This window comes from Balaenoptera musculus, chromosome 1 (assembly GCF_009873245.2).
Source record: "Balaenoptera musculus isolate JJ_BM4_2016_0621 chromosome 1, mBalMus1.pri.v3, whole genome shotgun sequence".
Taxonomy (NCBI): Eukaryota; Metazoa; Chordata; class Mammalia; order Artiodactyla; family Balaenopteridae; genus Balaenoptera; species Balaenoptera musculus.
In genome coordinates, this window is record NC_045785.1 from 115,091,420 (window position 1) to 115,112,758 (window position 21,339).

Genomic DNA, 21,339 nt, shown 5'->3' on the forward strand with positions numbered 1-21,339 from the left:
CTGAGCTGCGATGGCCTATATTTCTTAGCGCCCACACACCCTCCCCTCTTTCTCTCCTTTTCTCCCTGCTGTCTGCCTTTTTTTTTTTTTTTCCTCTTTCTTTCCTATTATTATGAGAGACATTTGTCTGCAAACAGCCTCGGAGATTTCATCTGCCTCTGCTCAGCTCCCCCTTGTGCTCTCCCCCATCACTCCTCCTGCTTTGTGGCTCCCATCCTCACTGTAGGAGGTTGTGACATCACAGTGTCTGCATGGGGACCTCATCCTCATCAAGGGCCCCCCGGGTGGGGGGGTGTCCCAGGAGAGGGTGGACGGAGGAGTGCTGGCCCTGGAATGGGATGCGGACCCTGACGTGGGGAGAGGATGTACCCTTGGGGGGAGGGTGGTCCAGGTCGATCCCCAGGTTGGGGCTGGGCTCACCTGGGCTCGCCCTTTCTGTTCCTGCAGCCTGGCCACGGTACCGGGTCGTGGGCTCTGCAGACGCCGGGCAGTACAACCTGGAGATCACAGATGCCGAACTCTCTGACGACGCCTCTTACGAGTGCCAGGCCACGGAGGCCGCCCTGCGCTCCCGGCGAGCGAAACTCACCGTGCTCAGTAATAACCCCCGACATCCTGCAGGGCCCCCAGCCTCCTGTCTCTTTCTCTTGGCATCCTGGCTGTCCCCCCTTCTCCAGTTTCCTCTTCTATTTCCCAGCTTCTCCCTCTCTATTCCTGGCCTCATGTCTGCCCCCACTGTCCCCCTAGCTTTCCCTCCCCAAATCCTTTAAACTTCTTCCAAAGCCAAGTTCAGATAGAAGAGGAAAAAATGGGCATGTGGGCACCCACTGCTGGACATGCGGACTGTGTGAGCTCTGGCGTCCTCTCTGCCCCTGCCTGTGCCCAGGCCACGCAGGGACGGGGCTCTGCCTTCTGGACACAAAGCTCTCCCTACCAGAGTGGGGGCATGTTGGGGTGATGGGGACCGGGCCTCTCCTGGCAGATGGGCTTGTTGGAAGCTTCTCCCTTCCTCTCCCTCTCAGCTGCCTCGGAGCCCCAGAAACGACCCCCTTGGCTCCTTTTCCTTGAACTCAGCCCCTCCTCCCTTCGCTCCCTCCTTTCCCCCCTCAGCACACACCCCTTCTTCTCTGCTTTCACCTCGAGCCCTCCTCAGGGAACAGGGGAGCAGGACTGGACTTTGAGGGCTGAGAACGGGGGGTGGGGGCGGGGGGGTGCAGACAGTGGTCCTGGTTGAGTCTGCAGGAACTGCTGGAGGAGGGCTTGTCTTGGAAGCCGAGACCCCCGGCTGCTGCCCATGGGATACAGAACAGATGTCCCTCTATGGCAACACCCAGGGCCATTTGCATAATGAGGGGATTCTCTCCTGCACGCAGTACGGAATGAGGCCAGCTCTGACTCGCCCTCGCCTCCCCTGTTCCGTGCCTTCCCCTCCCTGGCGGTACCTCCAGCTCCATCAGTCTTTCTGTCTCCCTCAAGCTGGGACTCTGCCTCCGCTCTGCTTGTCTCCGGCCTGGCTCTGTCTGCCTGTGACCCTCTTTCTTCCTCTTTGTCATCCACTCTGTCCCTTTCGTTTTTCCTGCCTCCACTTGATCTGTCCTGCTCCCTCTATATTCTCTCCCCAATCCTGAAATCATTGAAGTGGGGGATGCCCCCAGGAGGGATGGGAGAAAGGAGGGGGGAGCTGAGATGAGTGAGTGTGGACACAAGCAATGTTCTTACTTGGGGGAGAAAGGTGAGAACATGGCAAGTCATCTGAGTGTGGTGGGAAGAGGTCTGGACTGGGAGTCAGGAGACCTGGTCCATTTTGGCACCACGACCCTGAAGAGGTCATAACCTCTGGACAACAGTTTTCTCATCAGTAACATGGCATAATGCTGCCAGCCTTTTCTTAGCAACTGCCGCTTTGCTGCTGTCTGAGCAGGGAGTTGTAAACTCCGAAGGTCTGGGCAGATGTGAGGTGTCAGAATAAGTGAGGACTGGGGGGACCCGACAGCCAGTTTCTCTGGATGTAAAGACCCTGAAGGACTAGGACTCAGGGCTGGTGGATGACTGGCTTTTCCTCTCCGGTGAGGACAAATGGGAAGAATTAACAAGGAGCATGATGGAGGTGAGGGAGCAAGAGTTAGCTAACCACCAGGGGTAGGCATGGGGTGCCAAGACATCAACTTCCACTCCTCATTGGAGAGTGTATGAGCCCCGACGCTCGACCAGGCATTCCAAGGGAACGTGAGATTCTTAGGAGACCTTCTGTCTTTTTCCCTCTCTAACTACTTTGGCTTGGATCCTGGAAGGTGCTACTTCTAGACTGGAGAACTCCCATTCTAATGAGGGGCCCCTGATACTCTCCCTTCCCTCTCCTACGCCAGCACAGAGACGGAGAAATAGAGAGAGATGAGTAAAGGCCAACCAAGCCCGTAGATATACCAGGAACTTCATAATGGCATCCAGTGTCTTGGTTCAATCAGGGAAGGCTTCCTGGAAGAGGAGAATATCGATGGGAACCCTAGAAGGAGGAGTACCTTGTTTACAAAAGCTTGTGAGTCAGAGAGGGAGGAGCAGAGCGGCTTGTTTGCAGGGCACAGTCAGTGTTGAGGGTGTGGGCCTTCATAGCCTGTCTGAGTGATTTAGGTGGATGAGGGGAGCAGGAGGAGGCCCCAAGAGTAAAAGGGATGAAAGATGAACCCGGCTACTCCTTTCCCCTCCCTCCCCCTCCTTGTCTCTCTGGAATTCTCACACTCCCTGCCTCCTGCAGCCACGTGGAGGCACTGAGAAGGCAAGACATTTATGCATCCTCCCTGCTCACCTGATTGCGCACAGCCTTCGTTCATGGCAGCCTGGGGCTCAGAGGCGGGGCAGGGCCGAGAGCGGGCTGTGTTCACTGCTTAGAATCAGCCTCTCTGTACACGGCCAGCCTCGTCACCTCGCCTCCCCTGTAGCCATGCCCCTCAGTGGCCCACCCCAGACCAGCCCAGGTCACAGAATGGCCTTTCATTCTTCCTGCCTCGGGACTCTGAGAAGCTGCCTCCCACTCCCTCGCAGATGCGGACGCAGGCACAATATATATCTACAGACCCACGGCTCCCTCTTTACTCACAGCAATAACCGCTCGAATGCAGCGGTGATGGGCATGGCTTCGGCGGGCCTGGTCCGTGTCCCAGCCCTGACGTTCAGCTCACTCTCCCGTCTCTGAGCACAATGGCCTAAGCTCCCTGAGCCTCAGTACCTTGTCTGTAAATGGGGGTTAATGGTATTTACCATGAAAGGATTAATGAAATGTACTTTGTGGTGAGGATGAAATGAAATCGTATACGTGAGGCGCTTGAGCTGACATGCGGTGGACGCTCAGTGGATGGTGGAGATGCCGTCGATCACGTTACAGTTTACAGTCAGCTTCATATCCTTGGTGTCCTTTCACCTTCACAGTAACGACTCTGGGGAACAGATGTCAATGTACTTTTTGAATTTTACAAACAAGGAAGCTGAGGCCTCAGACACATGTACATATTGATATACAGACTTAAGTCACAAATCCTAAGAATGTGTTCATAAACTTACACAGGGACACACGCCTAACTGAGCATGGTCGTGATGGATAAGCAGACACCCCAACAGCCTTATTTTCCTTTTTGCCCCAGATACGAAGAGAAAGGTGGGCTAGTGGCAGAGGTGACAGGTGGGCGGCCTTCCCTGAACAAAGGGCGAGGGTCAACGTTACGAGGGAAGGGAGAGCCAATGGAAGGAGAAGCCTTCCCCTCCTCTGCCCATCCAGGACTGTCCTCCTGGGGTGTGGCAGCAAGGTGTGACCTTGGAGGGGCCCACGCAGACCAGGAGACCCCGAGTGGCGGCTCTTTATCCATTTCTCTCCTTCCCACCCTGTTTGCAAATCTGTGCCCATCTGGCATTGGAGCCAGGTACACCGGTGAGCAAAGAGGAAGAGCCCGGCATTCAGCGATCATTCACCAGTCAGGAGTTGGAGGCACTAATGCCTCTTGTCCGAGCAGTAAAGTGAACACACTGCACACGTCACACGTGCCCTGCACACGATAGTCCATATACAGCCCTCATCTGGCCTTCATGAGGGCCCCGGGAATGAGCACCGTGTATCTCTGTTGAAGAAACTGTGACTTGAGGGCCTCACCCAAGATCACATGACAGATGAATAAAGGTGCCAGGATTTGAAACTGGGGCAGCCTGATTCTACAACCCATGCTTTTCAAACCCTCCCACTCTGCACGCGTGAGTTGAGCAGAGTACTGGGATGGGCTACAAGTGGTTCCTCTCTCCTAGAAACCCCAGCATGGAGACTGTCATTTCATAAACTACAGGACAGCCCTGCCCACAGCTGGACTCATGGGCCTCCCAGGGTCTCCTCTCAAGGGTTCCCTCGGAAAGGCCCCTCTGAGTCTTTCTGGTCTTTCCCAGCAAAAAGCAAACAAAACCCTTTCACATTGCTGGCCAATGAACGAGGTGGACCAGAAATCAAAATTATAATCCAAACCCTTCTGCCTTTATTTCATCAATCACTTAGCCACTAATTCAGCTAATATCCCCCAGGATGTGCTATCAACCAACCTCTGCACTAGATCTTGAGGCTTTAAGAGAAAATAAGAAGCAGCCCCTGCTCCCAGGGAACTTGCAGTCTGGTTCACCTGAGCATTTAGAAGCGTATGGGAATAGGACAGGGAGAGGTCCCCCTATTTCTTAGTATCAGACATCTGATTGATTCAATTCCTTAAGCATTTAGCCAGAGCCTACTTTGGTCATGTTCTAGGCACTGGAGACTGTATAAATATTAGTGAGATGGAGTTCCTGCTTTTTCAGGGATGACAGTTTGGGTTGGGGAGGGGGCATGGATAATCATCTTAAGTAACGCAAACACAAGGTAGATAGTGCTCGGAGCTCCAAGTGACTGGCTGGGAACCACCAAGGTGGTGATGGAGGGGGACGCGGCACGGAGGGCCCTGTGCAGCGGCTGGGATGTGAACAGGATGGACGGCAGTTCAAGAGAAGCTCTGAGGGAAAAGACAGCAAGAATGCGATGAGGAGATGCGGAAGTGCAGGACTTGGCCTGAGGAACCCTGCACGGCAGGCAGAGATGCTTGCAACTCATGCCCATGGCAGCCGGTAGACATGGAAGGTGTTTGAGCAGGGAAGTGGCACAGTCTGACCTGCTGTCTAGAGAAAATAACCTGCCAGCGTGATGGATGGGTTAAGGCCAGCAGGGACTGGAGGCAGGGAGTCCATTTCGGGGGTTGCTGTGATAGACCCCCTCAACCGGCTGCCCCAGGGCAGAGGCGCACACAGGAGGGAATGGACATAAGAAGCTCCGTGGAGGTAGCCACCTTTCTGTGCCAGGCCCCCCAGGCCACAGGAGCAACAGATACAGTGACTATAAATTAGGGGGTAAGGATGGTCCTGCCCTGCCAAGGGGTGGACATGCAGAGGGAGAGATGCCTCCAGGGGCAGGGGTTGTGGTCATACGGGCAGTGTTAGCCGCATCCTGGACTGACTCTGCTCTGCTCTTCTCCACAGTCCCCCCGGAGGACACCAGGATCGATGGTGGGCCTGTGATTCTGCTGCAGGCAGGTGCCCCCCACAACCTCACGTGCCGAGCCTTCAACGCCAAGCCTGCTGCCACCATCATCTGGTTCCGGGACGGGACGCAGCAGGAGGGCGCCGTAGCCAGCACGGTGAGACCCTGCCTGTACCCCCAGATGCTCCTGGGCCACATCCCAGTGCACCTTTCCTTTCCCACATGGATCTGACCACAGACTCGGGGGGAGACAGATGTGAACAGGGCCCTCAGAGACCATCTGACCCAATCCTCCCATTAAATAGTTGGGAAAGTTGAGGTCCGGAGAAGAGAAGTGAATTCCCAGGTTCACAGGGCCAGTCAACAGTTAGCAGAGACTAAGAATAATACTGAAAATAGCTACATTGATTAAGCCCCTACTGTGTACCAGGCACCATGCATGCCAAGATCTTTATGGACAGTCTCTCTTAAACCTCACAGGAGTTTCATAAATTAGGTGATATTTCCAACTCACAAAGAGTGAACTGATGGTCAGAGAGGTTGACTGACTTGCCAGGGTCACAAAGCTGACATGCAGCAGAGCTGGGGTTTGTGCCTGCATCAGAACGTGGTCTCTCGCTACTGAGTCCCTCGACTTTCTTCCCCCAGCCTCTAGTTGGTACACGTTCTCAGTCGGCGCAACTAAGAGCTTGGAGAGGCAGGGATTACGTGTACATGTTATAGATGAGGAACCTATGGCAGAGAAAGACATCAAGTGACTTGCCCAGGATCACACGGCAAAGTTGACGGTGTAGCTGGAATTAGAATCCAGATCTCCTCTTTGGAGCTCCTCCTGCCAGCTGGGGACAAGCACATATGTACCCAGCCCTTTGCTAGACGGTTCAGGAGACAATTCTCATTGAGGGGAGAGAGACTGCTCACCTGTGTGCCCCGGAGTGTGTGGCCCCAGGGAGTGAGTACCCGGATTAGCTCTGCCCTTGACGCTCTGTATGACCTTGGACAATTCACTTGTCTCTGGCCTTCGTTTCACCCTTTGACAAGCAGCAATTTGGCTTCAGTGGTGCTTAACTTTTTCACTACCGAGAACTCCGTTATTTTTTTCCTCTAGGGCTTCATGTTTTGAATATTTTGGCAACCAAACAAACTGATTGGTTAATGGCCATTTGTCATCCACCCCCCTTTTTTATACTCTTTAAAGACACGATGGAGCTTTGAAGCAGCAGGAGGGAGCTGGCGTTACTGCACTGGGCTGGTGCTGTTCTGGTACCACATCGGGCCCAGCAAGGATGCCTATATTGCTGTCAAACTGTGGGCCCCTACTTTGCTTAACAATATGGTTTCCCTTAGGCAGTGTACAATATGGAAAACAGCCCAAGTGTTCCTATGATCATGTCCAGGGACCTCAGGTTGGATATCACTGGGCTGGTATGAGATTTTGAGCCTGTGAGTCCCTTCCCTGCCCTCAAGGAGTTTATGCTCTAGCAGGAGAGAGCCAGCACTGAAACACACATGCACGGTGCCTAAGAGGCAAGGCCGGATGTTACCAGAGCGGTGTGGAGGAGAGACTGCCTGCAAGGGGCACAAGTTCAGGCTGGGGAGAGAGTCCTGAGGGCTGAGATAGCAAAGGAAGACTTTCCAGAAGAGGAGGGACTTGGGCTGGACTCAGGGGATTCCAGGAATGGGACTCAAAACCATGGGGAAAACTGTACAACACACAGAGTGAACTCTAATGTAAACTATGGGCTTTTGTTAGTATTGGTACCAATGTTGGTTCATCAGTTGTCACACATGTATCAAACTAGTGCATCATGTTAATTAATAATAGGGGAAAGTGGGGGGCCAGAGAGGAGGGTATACAGGAACTCTCTGTATTTTCTATTCAACTTTTCTGGAAACTTTAAACTTCTCTTAAAAAAATAATAAAGTCTATTAATTAAAAACTAAACCAACCCAAGCCTGGGGAGGAAGTACTGGCTGGGGGAGGATTGAGTTTCAGGTTAAATACCCCTCCAGCAAGCCAGCTCTGAGCGGGTCACCCTGAGAGCAGAGGAGGGGGCTTTTAGCTTAACCGTGTCTCCCACCCTTGTTTCCCCCCCCCGCCCCAGGAACTGCTGAAGGATGGGAAGAGGGAGACCACCATCAGCCAGCTGCTCATCAACCCCACAGACCTGGATATTGGGCGTGTCTTCACCTGCCGCAGCGTGAACGAGGCCATCCCGAGTGGCAAGGAGACGTCCATCGAGCTCGACGTGCACCGTGAGCAGGGTCCTGGGGAGGAGGCAGGGAACGTGGGGTGGGGGGAATGTGCACCTTGAGTGGCATCCTGGGAAGGAGCCCGGGAAGGGCGGGGGACAGCACCCTCTGAGAAGCACAGAAGAATCCCCCAGGCGCCCTGGGACAGATGCTCCATTTCTTTGTCGTCTTGGATTCCCTGGTTTGAACTCTGAGGGCTGGTAGAAGAGGCATCAGCTGTGAGCCAGGCAGTTCCCGGGTTTCAACCGTGTGACTTTGGGCAATGACATAATCTCTCTGAGCCTCAGTTTCTAATTCGGTATACGTGCAGAAAATAAAATGCAGGCCTACAATCCCTTATCAGAAATTCTAAACCAAAAGTGCTTGGGTGGCAAAACCTGAACCGAGGCTCTTCGTAGTCTTTTATTTAACCCACTTAATTGGAATGGCTATACATTTTACTGCAGATGTAGTAATGCGTGTGTCTGTGGGATATTGCCCAGACTGTGCTGGGGGTCTTACACAGTAAACGGTCTGTGCCCACCGTTACCTTTCTAACCCTTGAAATATCCCAAATTCTGAAACACATCTAGTTCCAGGGGTTTCAGATAAGGGATTGTGGACCTGTACCTGCTTCTCAGGGTTGTGAGCATTAAGTGAGATATAGTGTAAGAGCATCTAGCATGGAGTATGCTACTTGGTAAGTGCTCAATAAATTCCCACTCCCCAGGGAAGGGTGGGAGAGTGGCAGTGATTGGAGAGATGCCCCACCCCCATCCCGGTCAGTGAGCCTAATGAGCCCACACTGACGCCTAGTGGTCACAATTAGTCAATACACCTTCTGACTAATTTGTCCCTCTGGTATCATCCTTGGTCGTCACCCTAGCCGGCCCCTAGAGGCTCCTGGAATAAAGGTGAAGAAGGTTTATTTATTGGAGCTGGTACACTGCAAAGTCAAATTCCCAGGTCACCACACGGGTGAGGTCTGAGTGTGTGTGCTAGAGAGAGAGAAAAAGAAATTTGAGGGACAGAAAAGACCCTGACTTCCAGTCCTCTGCTTTGCAGACCCTCCTACGGTGACCCTGTCCATTGAGCCACAGACGGTGCAGGAGGGCGAGCGCGTCGTCTTTACGTGCCAGGCCACAGCCAACCCTGAGATCCTGGGCTACAGGTGGGAGGGGCAGGGGCTGGGCACACTCTGGGGAAGGATACTGGGAGGCCCTTGAGGCCAGGAGTTGGGGGGGGGCTGAGGAGGACAGGCCACTGGACGTGAGTGAGAGAGCTCCAAGGCCTGACCCCGCTCTGTGTTGCCTGTTCCCCCAGGTGGGCCAAGGGGGGCTTTCTGATCGAAGATGCCCACGAGAGTCGCTATGAGACGAATGTTGATTATTCCTTCTTCACGGAGCCTGTGTCCTGTGAGGTTCACAACAAAGTGGGGAGCACCAATGTCAGCACTTTAGTCAATGTCCACTGTGAGTAGCTGCAGGGCCAGGGGTGGGGACAGAGGGCCGGGGCTTTAAAGGGCCTGGGGTGGAGTTGGGGAGGCTTCATGAGGCTGAGGAGGCGTGGGGAGGAGGCAGGACAGGAGAAGGAAGAGGAGAGCGATTGGAGCTGACCCCCAGTGAGACTAAGACCCTAACGGGCTGTTCCTTTCTACCTCAGTTGCCCCCCGGATTGTAGTGGACCCCAAACCCACGACCACGGACATTGGCTCTGATGTGACCCTCACCTGTGTCTGGGTTGGGAATCCCCCCCTCACCCTCACCTGGACCAAAAAGGACTCAAACATGGTAAGAAGCTTGCTGCCTCTCCGGGACGCTGGGAGGAAGGAGCCTGGCCACAGGCTGGGGAGAGAGGGGGCAAAGGAGGTGCAGCATTATTTTTCAACTTGAACCTGGGCTATTTCCAAGTTCTCAGGATTTGGAAGAGAAGGACGGTGCTTGCAATCAACCCCACCCTCCTCGGCAGACAGCTGGCCGCTGCAGTGGCAGTGGGAGGGACGTGATGACCTGTGGGGTGGGACGGGGGCAGGGGGCCTGAGTGGAACTGCTGCGGTGGCAAGAGACCTGGTAAAAGAATGCTGCATAGGAGGGTGGAGCAGCTGGGATGACTCACTAGAGAAAAGAAGGCTGAATTGTGCCGCTCTACAGCGACCTGCCTTGGACAGTTTGGGCCACAATTGCAAAAAAGAGGGATTTCAGAGTGAAACTTCCTACCTCATTTGGCGAGAGAAGCACTAGAACAGATGACCAGAAGCGGCTGTATCCTCTATACAGAATGATGGCAGCCTCACCCGCCCTCTTGAGCCTCCACCCACTTTCTCCCCGCTCTTATAGAGATGATGTGTCTAAGTGCCAACCTATTTAGAGTCAGGGGATGGACCAGATAGACTCGGGACCCTGTTTCCCTTCTGGGAATTCACTTGTGGCCCTTCCTGCTTTCTTTCCAATGCCTCCAATGCGGGGGCCCGCACGGATCTAGGGGCCCAGGCCTCCTGGCTCCCCACCCGAGGCTGCTCTCTCTGCCCAGGTCCTGAGTAACAGCAATCAGCTGCTGCTGAAGTCGGTGACCCAGGCCGATGCCGGCACCTACACCTGCCGGGCCATCGTGCCTCGGATCGGAGTGGCCGAGCGGGAGGTGCCACTTTATGTGAATGGTGAGTGGCCTGAGGGGGGCGGGGGGCCTGTGAGGGGGGAGGCGGGCACTGGAGGTTCCAGCTGGCCCTGACCACGTCTTCTTGCTTCTTGCAGGGCCCCCCATCATCTCCAGCGAGGCTGTGCAGTACGCTGTCAGGGGTGATGGTGGCAAGGTGGAGTGTTTCATCGGGAGCACGCCTCCCCCAGACCGCATTGTGAGTGCTGGGCCTGGCCTCCGGCCGGCAGCCGCTTGCTTCTCTGCTTCGCTCAGCCTCCTCCCGCTTTCCCCAGGCCTTTCCTGTGCCCCGTGCAGAGGGACTCTGTCCCTCTGTCCCTCTTCCTGTTCCAATGCCATCTCCTCTCTTACTTGTTGTGTGACCCTGAGCCAGTTACCTGTTATTTGGGACCTCAGTTTCCTCATCCATAAAATAGGGGCACTAATCCCTACCAAACAGGGTTGCCGTGAGAAGTGATGTGACCACACGTGTGAAAGGCCGGGTGGGGCCTCCCTGGATATGCTTTTAGTTCCCCCGGGCTTTCACTCCTGCTGTTTCCTCTCCCTCGTCTCCTCCCCTTTCCTCAGCCTCCCGGTCTCTTCCTTGCTCTCTCCTCTGCCTTCTGCCCCTCGACCCTGCCCCCTCAGTTCTGTCCCACCCTGTCAGCCCCTCCTCTCGCTTCTCCTACCTTCCTCCTCCTACCAGCCCCCATGCCGCTCTCCACCCCCCTCCCTCTCCCCCACACCATGAACCATTAATTCCTTCCGTGACCATTAACCGTCAAACCCCTCATCACATTTAATGACCATTTGGCTAACTCCAGGGCTGCCCAGGGACACTTCATTACCATGACCGCCTGGGCAGCGGGCAGCTTGGCTCCCGGGGGGCTTTCCTCGCAGAGCTAGGAGGACTGATCCCTGGAAAGGAGCCAGTGCTCAGTGGCTCTCCCTCCCTCAGGTTCCACTCTGAGGGAGGGGACACAAAGCGGGGGGGATGCCCCAGCTAGGGGGTCGGGGATGGAGGAGCCTAGGAGAGACAGCTCTCCGGTGCCAATTCCCACTCATTATAAGGGTCTGTGGATGAGTCTCCGGAGCCAGTGGGCTATGTAGGGCCGGCTGTGCGGTGGTTAAAGGTGGGGTTGAAGGTTAAGTTATGTTTACTTAGCATCTCAGACTATCAATCAGAGCTGGAGGAAAGCTGGAGCATTGTCTACCTCTAGCCTGGTCCTCTCCTTTTATAGGAAACTGAGACCCAGAGAGGGAAGGGGAGGCTACACGGGGCTCGAGGGGAGAGTCAGGCCTAGAGCCCAGGGTTCTTGGCTCTCCACCCAGGATTTGTTTTACCACATCAGGGGTCCCACATGTTGCTTCACTGGATCAGCTGGGGTTGTTACAAAAATAGAGATTCCCAATAAAAGAAGCCTGAATTCTAACTTGGAGAAGGTGGGTCTTTGGGACAGTAGTCTACCATCTTCTTGGCCTGCTGGCTTTCCGAATAAAATTGCTCTCCCCTGCCCCAACAAAAACAGCAACAACAAAATAGAGATTCCTGGGCCTCTCCCCTGGAGAGTCAAATTTAGGAGCTAAGCCCCGGGAATCTGCATGTTAAAGAGTGTCTCTGAGCATATTTGAATGGTCCTAACACATGTCGCAGGCATGTTTGGGAGCCACTGCTTCCCCTAGACCGGAGGTTTGATGCCAGGGTTTGAGGCAGCAGGTGCGACTTGGGCTTGTTGCAGGGCAAGTATGGGGCTGGGCTTAAGAGCACATGAGGTGAGGATGTGAGGATGCCTGGAGGGTGGGCCACCTGCCTCTTCCTCATTCCGTCCTGCCCTCCCCACCCCAGGCATGGGCATGGAAGGAGAACTTCCTGGAGGTGGGGACCCTGGAACGCTACACGGTGGAGAGGACCAACTCAGGCAGCGGGGTCCTGTCCACGCTCACCATCAACAACGTCATGGAGGCCGACTTTCAGACCCACTACAACTGCACAGCCTGGAACAGCTTCGGCCCAGGCACAGCCATCATCCAGCTGGAAGAGCGAGGTGACAGCAGTACTGGCTGTGTAGCCAGGGCGCAGGGCAGCCTGGAGACTCTGTTCCCTCTTCTCTCTGGGGGCACGGCTCAGAGAGACAGCTGCCTCCTGGGCCTGCCCACCAGAGCCTGGCCTTGGTGCTCAGCTGGAAAACCCACTCGCATTTTTAAGCATTTATTGAGCATCTGCTATGTGCCGGGCGCCCCCTCTAGGAACTGCAGGGACAGATGTGAACGAACACAGTCCTTGCCCTCCGGGAACTTTCAGTTCAGTGGAGAGCTTACAGAGTGGTAGCAAATGACTTCAGATGGAGAAAAATGAAATGATCTGTAAAGGGAGTAACACTCCCTACCTCACTGGGTTGGTGTGAGGGTTAAATGAGAAGATATTCATGAAGTACCTGGCATAGAATAGGTGCCCAGGAAGCTTCGGTTCCCCTACCTCTTCACGAATCCTTAGTCTGGTGGGAGACACATATTCCGTCTCTTAAGGCACTTCTAGTGTGATGAAAGGCATCATGCCTTTGACCTTTTTGGAAGCTCCCAACTCTGATGAGGAAAAGAGCCCCGTCTCCTCTTTTTTTTAATGAGAACTAGCTATTTGACATGGGAGATGGGGGAAAATAACTGGGGGTCCCCTCGAGTCTTTCTTAGCTGAGGACACCAGCAAGAGCAAGGGGTTGCTGGGGAAGAACAGAGTAATAGAGTGAGGCGGGACTCTGCAGGGAAGGCTTTCTGGAGGAGAAGAGACTTACATGGATCTGATCCATCCAGGACAGCCAGGAAGGGAGAAAACGCTGGAGGCAGGATTCCTGGGTCCTTCTCATCTCTGGGGAGCAGGGGGAACCAACCAGAACCGTTTGAGCCCTGGGAGGGTAGGTGCAGCTGGAGCAGTCACAGTGGTGTGTGTGGGGAAGGCAGTGAAAGAGGTCAGAACACATGGCAGATGGGAGAATGTGGGGACAGCTGATCTCAGACAAGAGCCCAACCCAGGAAGGAGAGACAAGCCTCACAGACGGGTGGGCTGCAAGAGAGGGACAGACGGATCACCAAGGCCAGGGTCAAGTTGATCCCAATTCTGATGACGCTGAAGCACAGGTCTAAACCCAAACAGCGCAGACTTCCTCTCAAATCCCACCTTGACTTTAATTGAACACAGCTCAGCTGAAACATAAACCTGTGCACAATCCAGGGGGGCACGGAGCTCGGCTGTCCTCACCTTCAGCCAGCACTGAGCTCAGGTCCTCCGTGTGTCCCCCATCCTCACCCTCCCCCTTTCCTTCCCTCGTCTGAAGAGGTGTTACCTGTGGGCATCATCGCCGGGGCCACCATCGGCGCAGGCATCCTGCTCATCTTCTTCTTCATCGCCTTGGTGTTCTTCCTCTACCGGCGCCGCAAAGGCAGTGAGTATGGGCCCTGCTCAGGCCTCAGCCCTCCTGGGGGTCCCCAACAGGCAGGGCCTGGGAGAGGTGAGGGGGTTGACAGCGGCGCTCCCCAGGCCAGGTGGGGCCAGAAGCAGCCTCTGCAGAGGCTGGCAGAAAGCGTCCAGGCTGCTCCTTCTGTCCCAGGTCGCAAAGACGTGACCCTGAGAAAGCTGGACATCAAGGTGGAGACAGTGAACCGGGAGCCACTCACGATGCATTCTGACCGGGAGGACGATACTGCCAGCGTCTCCACGGCAACCCGTGTCATGAAGGCCATCTACTCGGTGAGGGTCCGCTCCTCCCTGGCCCAGCTCTCCTCACACTCTTGGGACCGGCTCCACCCCAGCTCAGCAATACTGTCACTCTCTCCTCCTTCAGTCATCCTCCCTTGGTCCTGCCCCCTCCCCCACATGCTCACACGCTCATACACATACACACGCTCACGCACATACATACATGTGCACATGCACATTCATAAACACATTCACGTGCCCACGCTCCCCAGGCTAATTTCCCTCCATTAGAGGACAGGCAGGTGGGGCCTGCACAGGCTTCCTTCACCCCAGCCTCCGCCCTACAGAGTGTCAGAATTGGAAACCCCTAGAAGTTTTCTGGCCCAGCTGCCTCATTGCTCAGATGAGGAAAGAGCCCCAGAAAGGGGCAGGGACATACCCAAGCATTGCATGTTAGCGACAAAGTTGGTGCTAGAACCCAGGTCTCTGGCCTCTTCCCACCACATCCCAGCGCCTCTGCTGGGAGAGGACACAGAGTTCAAGTCTGCCCATGACCCCAGACCCTTCCCCTTAATAGGTGACCTCTGGGTGTGGGGATAGGCTGGGCAAGGGAGGACAAGGGCAGGGTGTCTGTCTCCTGATGCCCCACTGCTGCTGCTCTGCAGTCCTTCAAGGATGACGTGGACCTGAAGCAGGACCTGCGCTGTGACACCATCGACACCCGGGAGGAGTATGAGATGAAGGTGGGAAAGCGGGAGGGGCCGGCGCACGGGGGCTGCTGGGAACGGGGGCTCTGAGGGCCTGCAGGGTGGAGGTGAGGGCAGGTTTGGGGAGGAGCGGTCAGCAGGTTATTGAGGAAACAGGAGGTGGGGAGCTATTGGCTGAGAACCCAGGGCAGAGCCAGAGAAAGAGGCCCAGAGGGCCATGACGCGACGACACCCTTCCCCCAAGAGAGACTCCCCTCCTCCATCCTCTTCTCTCGTTGCCCCCCCAGGATCCCACCAACGGCTACTACAATGTGCGTGCCCACGAAGACCGCCCGTCTTCCAGGGCAGTGCTCTATGCTGACTACCGTGCCCCCGGCCCTGCCCGCTTCGACGGCCGCCCCTCTTCCCGCCTCTCCCACTCCAGCGGCTATGCCCAGCTCAACACCTACAGCCGGGCCCCGGCCTCTGACTACGGCCCTGAGCCCACACCCCCAGGTCCTGCTGCCCCAGCTGGCACCGACACCACCAGCCAGCTGTCCTACGAGAACTATGAGAAGTTCAATTCCCATCCCTTCCCCGGGGCAGCAGGGTACCCCACCTACCGACTGGGCTACCCCCAGGCCCCTCCGTCCGGCCTGGAGCGGACCCCGTATGAGGCATATGACCCCATTGGCAAGTACGCCACTGCCACGCGATTCTCCTACACCTCCCAGCACTCGGACTACGGCCAGAGATTCCAGCAGCGCATGCAGACGCACGTGTAGGGCTAGAGCCTGGCCGGGGCATCTCTGCGGGGCAGAGGAGAAGGCTCTCACAGCTGTTCCCTGATATTCAGGGGCATTGCTCGTTGTTGCTCCCGTCCTGGACCAGCCTTCCTCCTCCCACCGTGGCAGGCAGGGAGCAGGTCTCCCGGAAACACCCCGTCCCGAGGATGGTGCTCTGTGCATGCCCCAGCCTCCTGGGCCTGCCCTTCCCTCTTCTTCGGGAGGATGTGTCTCTTCTGACCTGCACTCTCGCCTGGCCCCAGCCTGGGGACGGGGAAAGTGAAGGTTGCGGAGAGCAGAGGGGGCACTTTTTAGCATTCCCTTTCTATCCCACCCCTCTGATGTCCCGTGAGTAGACAGGGGGTCATGTGGAGATGAACAGGCTTTGGCCCAGGGGGCATGAAGTGTAGGGGTGGGTGGCTCTGGTACAGATAGGTGGAAGTGGGGTAGCCTGGCCAGTCCATCTGTCGTCTGCGTTCATACCTTGGATGCATCTCTCCCTCCTTGGGGCTGCAGAAAGGACCTTGGATTTATTTTAGTCCTGGCACCGAGTTCAGATCCAGCCCTCCTTCAGCTGGGAGTAAAGTGCCAGTCATCCTGGCTGCCCGTGGGGACACCTGTCTGTCTGTCTGCAGAGGGATCCAGGTATGTCCCATAGTGCTGCCCCCTTTGCTTCTCCTCTGTGCTGGGCCGGCCAGGTAAGCCAGGGGGTCGTGATGGAGAAGGAAAGGTCAGGAACCATGTCCTGAGTCACTAGCCAGACAGCAGTGTGCTATATAGCAGTTTCCAGAACCCACGCTAGAGTGAGCCCCCCCAAGCCCCCTCCCCTCCCCAGTCTGCCCCACTTCCTGGCTTTAACTCTCTAGCATGCCTGGGGAGTGGTGGGGTGAGGGTGGGAGTGCTATAGGCTATTTTTCAAAGACAACAAAAAACAATAAAAACCTCATTTGGAGAAAAAAAGCAAAAAAGCTGTAGGGAGTCCCCCACCCAAATACAAGTCCCAGTGGAAAGGAAAGGGGGCATCTGTTCTTCACCAGATTCCCAACACCTTCCATTACTCTTTCAGTCTCCAAGCACTTTGAATCCATTTTTAAACATTCAGGCGGTGAGACCTGTCATCCGATGGGCGCTGATAGGACAGGGAGGGGGCCTGGCTGTCGGGCTCTGCTGTCCTACCCTAGGGCCAACCAGCTGGTTAGAGAGGCCACCTTCCCGGGGGCATGGGAGATGTTCTCTTTAGACGGGTTTTGTTCTGTTAAGTGTCTGATTTTTTCTTGGACCAATCAGATTCCTTCTTCCAGTTTCAGTGCCTTGAGTGTCCAGCTTCGGTTGACCGGCTGTGGGTGGGTGGCTGCGCGGGGAGCCGGTATTGTGAGCGCAAACTCACTGCCAAGTGTTGCAGAGTTTAGGGGACCGACGGGTGAGGGGGCCTGGTAAGAGGAAGGGCGGGCCTGGTAAGGTCACGCGGAAGGGCACTGCAGGCAGCCACGGCCCAGGCGGCCCCCCACGCCCACCCTCACCTCCATCGACACACGCGCACGCACGCCTGCACATGCACTCCGCATTCTCAGCCGCCACCTCCTGACCAAAGAGAACCGGCGCTCCAAAGAGAACTCCCTCCCCCGCCCCGGCCTCCCCTTCCCTAGAAGCAGGGTCCGCTCTTCCCCTTGAGCGGGCGGGTCCTCCGCTGCAATCCCCGGAATGCGCTTTGCCCTTTCTCGTGGTCGCCCGTTCATTAGTCATGTTCGCTTTAATGAGTTACATGCCCATCAGTCACGGGCCATCGCCACCTTTGCGGATGGCTCTGCGGGGTGACATTCCTCGCCATCCCTTGGCTGGTAAGGACCCGCTCATACCCAGGAAGAAAGTAGTTCCAGTTCCAGCCTCTCGAACTGCCTCTGCATCCTCCTTCACTTCACCGGGGGCAAGTCCCGAGGACCGGCCCTTCCAGAGGCATCATACAGGCTCCCAGCGCTATTCCACCCTCACCCCTGGAAGCTGACTCCTTCCTGAGGAGTCCTTTTCTGTGAGCTCAGTGACAAGGTCTGTTAAGGATGCAGGTTCCTGTGCAAATTCATGCATATTTTGATGATTTTCACAGAAGCCATGGGTAATCTAAACAGTTAAAATCTAAAGATGGTGGCTTTTTAAACAGGAATATTCCAAAAGACATTTACTTTTGTTAGGGGTTTGGCCACATTCGCTTGTTTACTCCTTTTTGGTTTTAGTGCTGGGTCCATTCTGTTGATGGAGAGAAGGAGAACCTGAGGTCACTCGGTAACTCAGCTGACACTGTAGGAACCATGGGTTTTGGAAGCCAGATACAGAGCTACTTCCCTGTTCTCTGTTCCTTAACACGTTACAGTACCTGGGTATCAAGCAAGCACCATGCAAGGCACAGGGAGATGTCAGCAACCAAGGCCATCTCTGCCCTCTGCAACTTGCACTCTGGTCTGACCAGAATCTGAATTGGGACCGACCTGTTAAGCCAGTGGAATTGCTTTTCTGGGGAGTGGCAGGTGCCCTTGAGCATGGAGGGTTGCTGTCTGAGGCTGGAGTCCCCCAGCATGGTGCCTCAGTCCTTGATGTGGTCACTTTGGTGATCCTGACTGCCTTTGCCATTTTAGTTTTGGTGGGAAGACCAAGGGGTCAGGAGACATGGGACCCAGTTCTGAAGCTGCCATTTACTGAGTGACCTTGGCCTAACCTCTTTAGGTTCATTGCCCCCTATTTTCTGGTCTTTAAGATGAGGGGGGGAGAGTTGCACAAACCTCGAATTATCCTGCTCTTGCTGTATTCATTTGGTGAGGTGCAAGGGCCTGCCATCCCTAGCAAGGATTTGGGAACAGTGACTGAGCAGGTGGAGGGATGGGAGAATTGAAAGGTTCTCCTATCTTGAAAGAAGCTTTCACTGTGGGCTTCGTCACCTTGTCAGAAGTGTTGTGAAAGAATTTCCACTAGAAACCCCTTAATCCCAAACAGCAACAAAAAACATATCCTAAACCTCAGTGAAATTGAGGTGGGGTTATCCTTTGGCCATTGCGCTGCTCCCCACACAGAATCCTGACAGTTTTGCAAAGGTGTCTCTGGCTAGGTCAGGGCACGGTGAGTTTCCTTCACTGTGCACCCAGGTTTCAGGCAGCCTTCTCCGTAGGGAGAAATGGAAGCAGCCACCCTGCACCCCAGTCCTCAGGAGCACTCCGGTGGCCTGGGGACGACAGCCAGCCTCACTTACTGAGCAAGGGGAAGCCTGCAGGCTAAGGTGTCTCGAGCCAGAGGGCAAGGCGTGAGAACAGCTGGCATCTCTGCAGGAGCAGTTTGGAAGGGCAGCTGGTAGAGTGAAGAGGGAGTCCAGCAGTTTTTGACTTAAGTTCTGGATCTTGAAGACGTTCTTGTGATTCTGGATGACCCACAGTCTCCTTGTGGAGGGCCCGGCTTGCATCCTAAATCCCAGATCCCTCCCAAGTCTAGCCACAAAGTACGCATGAAGCAAAACCCAGCATAAGTCAGAAAGGAAAGCAGCCAGGGGTGGGGGCAGCGCTATACTCTCACAGGTGCCCTGCGCGGGATGAAAGAGGTTAGTTTGATTCCCACCCCATCCCCACCCCGTCTCCAGGCACTGCACCTTCTTGTCCCAGCAGGTGCTGCTTTCCTTATAATTTTGAAGGCAGCCTTTTCTGCTTTACAGGATGGAGCCCTGGAGTCTCTTTCACCCTGGTGCCCTCTCGTTAAACGGGTGGTGTTCTGTCAGGAGCCACAAGTCCTGGGCTCCTTCAGATGGAATCAGATGGTCTCTCAGTGGACTTGACCCACGTACATAGCAGTGTTGGGCCATTCGGGTTTGGAGAAAACCACGTTAAAGCCAAGAGCCCAGTTGGACTGAACTGGCTCAGTCACTGCCTCACTCTGCTGTGAGGGCGGTTCTCTCCCCACTACTGCTGCACACCCCAGCACCCCGGCCTCGGAAACCCTGGCTTCTCTGCCAACTTAGTGCTGTGTGTCCTGAGCCAGGTCACCACTCTCTGCCCCTACGGGCCCTTCTGCATGTCGAGGGAATCACCTGGAAGGCATTAGTGAAGCTTCTGACCCTGGTGGGACCAGTAAGGAGGTGATAATAGAACATTGAAGTGCACAGACCAAGGGATGTAATTGGAAAGGCATTTATTTTTGTGAAGAGGCTATAAAATTAGCATTTAAATAACCCATCCCCTTCTCCCTGCCTCCCCCTTATCCCCCCATGATACCTCTCCTTTCCTGGAGGCCAGCCTCTTTCTGTAAGGCACTGGCCTCACTTATCAGCTGGGTCCTGACCTTCCACTTCTGTGCTGCTGGAAGAGGACGGAAAGATGTGTGGCTCGGGAGATTCCTCAATTTGGGAGATGGGGCGGGGCAGAATCCCATTTTCTTGCATCACTGTGAGGGAGCTCCAGGCCCTGTCCCTGGAGGAATAATTGCTGCGCAGAAGTCACAGGCCATACTGGGCGGTTCTGGTACAAGCCTGCCCTTAAAAATAATAACAATAATGATAATAATAACTCTGTTTGCATAGAGCTATCACTCATTCCTACCAATCTCCTGTCCCCTGATCCTGGCTTTTTGCTGTCCCCAACCACTGGCCTTTGCAAGTGTTGGTGGGCCATGGGTTCTTCTGTTCACTTCTGGGATCTTCAGATGCTTCCCCCTGGGAGTACCCCTAATTCTGGGGAGAGAGCAGCCAAGTTGCCAATACAATCAAATTCTCGACGCAATCTTGCTAGTAATAGTGACCCAGAAGATTCGGCTGCTGCCTCCAATTACACCAGAATGAGGCCCAGGGCTCCCTGTGGTCCCTTTTTCTACCCCACTATTCTTGGGATTACAACCACCACTTCTGGCTCCAGTTAAATTTTCTCCACCCAAACCCTGATAATAAATGGATCCATGATGATAATTAAGAGAAGAGGAAAAAAAAAATATTATTTTTGTTAGGACAAACCATCGTAGATTTTTAGCAATGTGTATCTGTGTGTCCCTCACACTTTTTCCTATTCTGCCTTTTTTCATTTTCCTTTTTTTTTAAATATTATGTACTATATTTTTAGTCTCAAGCACACTATATATTATATATATTTAATTTTTTTATATATATAAATATAAATGTTTTAAAAAGTACCATGTTTTGTGTTGTTTAATGCATGAGCAACTCTAGTTACTTAAAAGCTTGCCTGATTTGGAGTGAAATGATCTAAGTTGGAGGAAAAGATAGATTTTGGGGTTGAGATGGCAGAGACTATATATTTGTGTCACCTCCAGGCTGTGGGGCAAACACATTTTATTCACCAGTTTGTGTCTGTTGCAGAAGCCTGAGGCCAATTATGGCAGTTCAGAGACAAACAGCTAGAGGCTCTGTGCTTTTGGAACACAGCATCCAAATGTTCTGTGCCAAATCTGATTATGGGGATAGGAAATGGGGGGGAGAATGAATCTGGGATCCAAATCGCGAAGGATTTGGGAGTGTGAGGATGAACAGGACTGATTTCATTTATTTAAAATGCACTGGTTTGGGTAAAAAGCAAAGTTACCAGGTCGCCAACCCTTTGAACTTGAAGTGAAACAGAATGAAAAAACAGATGGTGCAGCGGTACACACACACAGAGGCCATCCTGCTGAGAAATTCTAAATTCTCCGAGTTTAGTAGAATTTGCAAAGATTTTACTTTACTCTTTTCACAGGAGTGTTTGAGGATAACGGGGGGAAAAAAATTGTTTTCAGATAATGTTTTTGAAAGCTATAAATCACTGA

The 21,339-nt window shown here is 54.3% G+C and overlaps 1 protein-coding gene across 2 annotated transcripts in view; it reads left to right on the forward strand.

Annotated features, from left to right (window-relative positions):
- KIRREL1 (kirre like nephrin family adhesion molecule 1) overlaps positions 1-20,645 on the forward strand; it is a 101,456-nt gene extending 80,811 nt beyond the window's left edge. The window contains exons 3-15 of one of the 2 annotated variants that reach the window (XM_036867653.1): positions 448-597; positions 5,533-5,690; positions 7,639-7,789; positions 8,831-8,936; positions 9,089-9,237; positions 9,428-9,555; positions 10,247-10,421; positions 10,516-10,616; positions 12,243-12,441; positions 13,726-13,833; positions 13,999-14,138; positions 14,753-14,830; positions 15,082-20,645. In XM_036867653.1, the coding sequence (XP_036723548.1) occupies positions 448-597; positions 5,533-5,690; positions 7,639-7,789; positions 8,831-8,936; positions 9,089-9,237; positions 9,428-9,555; positions 10,247-10,421; positions 10,516-10,616; positions 12,243-12,441; positions 13,726-13,833; positions 13,999-14,138; positions 14,753-14,830; positions 15,082-15,558 (2,120 nt within the window). In that variant the 3' untranslated portion in view covers positions 15,559-20,645. The remainder of the gene's footprint in view (positions 1-447; positions 598-5,532; positions 5,691-7,638; positions 7,790-8,830; positions 8,937-9,088; positions 9,238-9,427; positions 9,556-10,246; positions 10,422-10,515; positions 10,617-12,242; positions 12,442-13,725; positions 13,834-13,998; positions 14,139-14,752; positions 14,831-15,081) is intronic. The other variant, XM_036867654.1, reaches the window with a different exon arrangement.
- Positions 20,646-21,339: the final 694 nt, after the last annotated feature.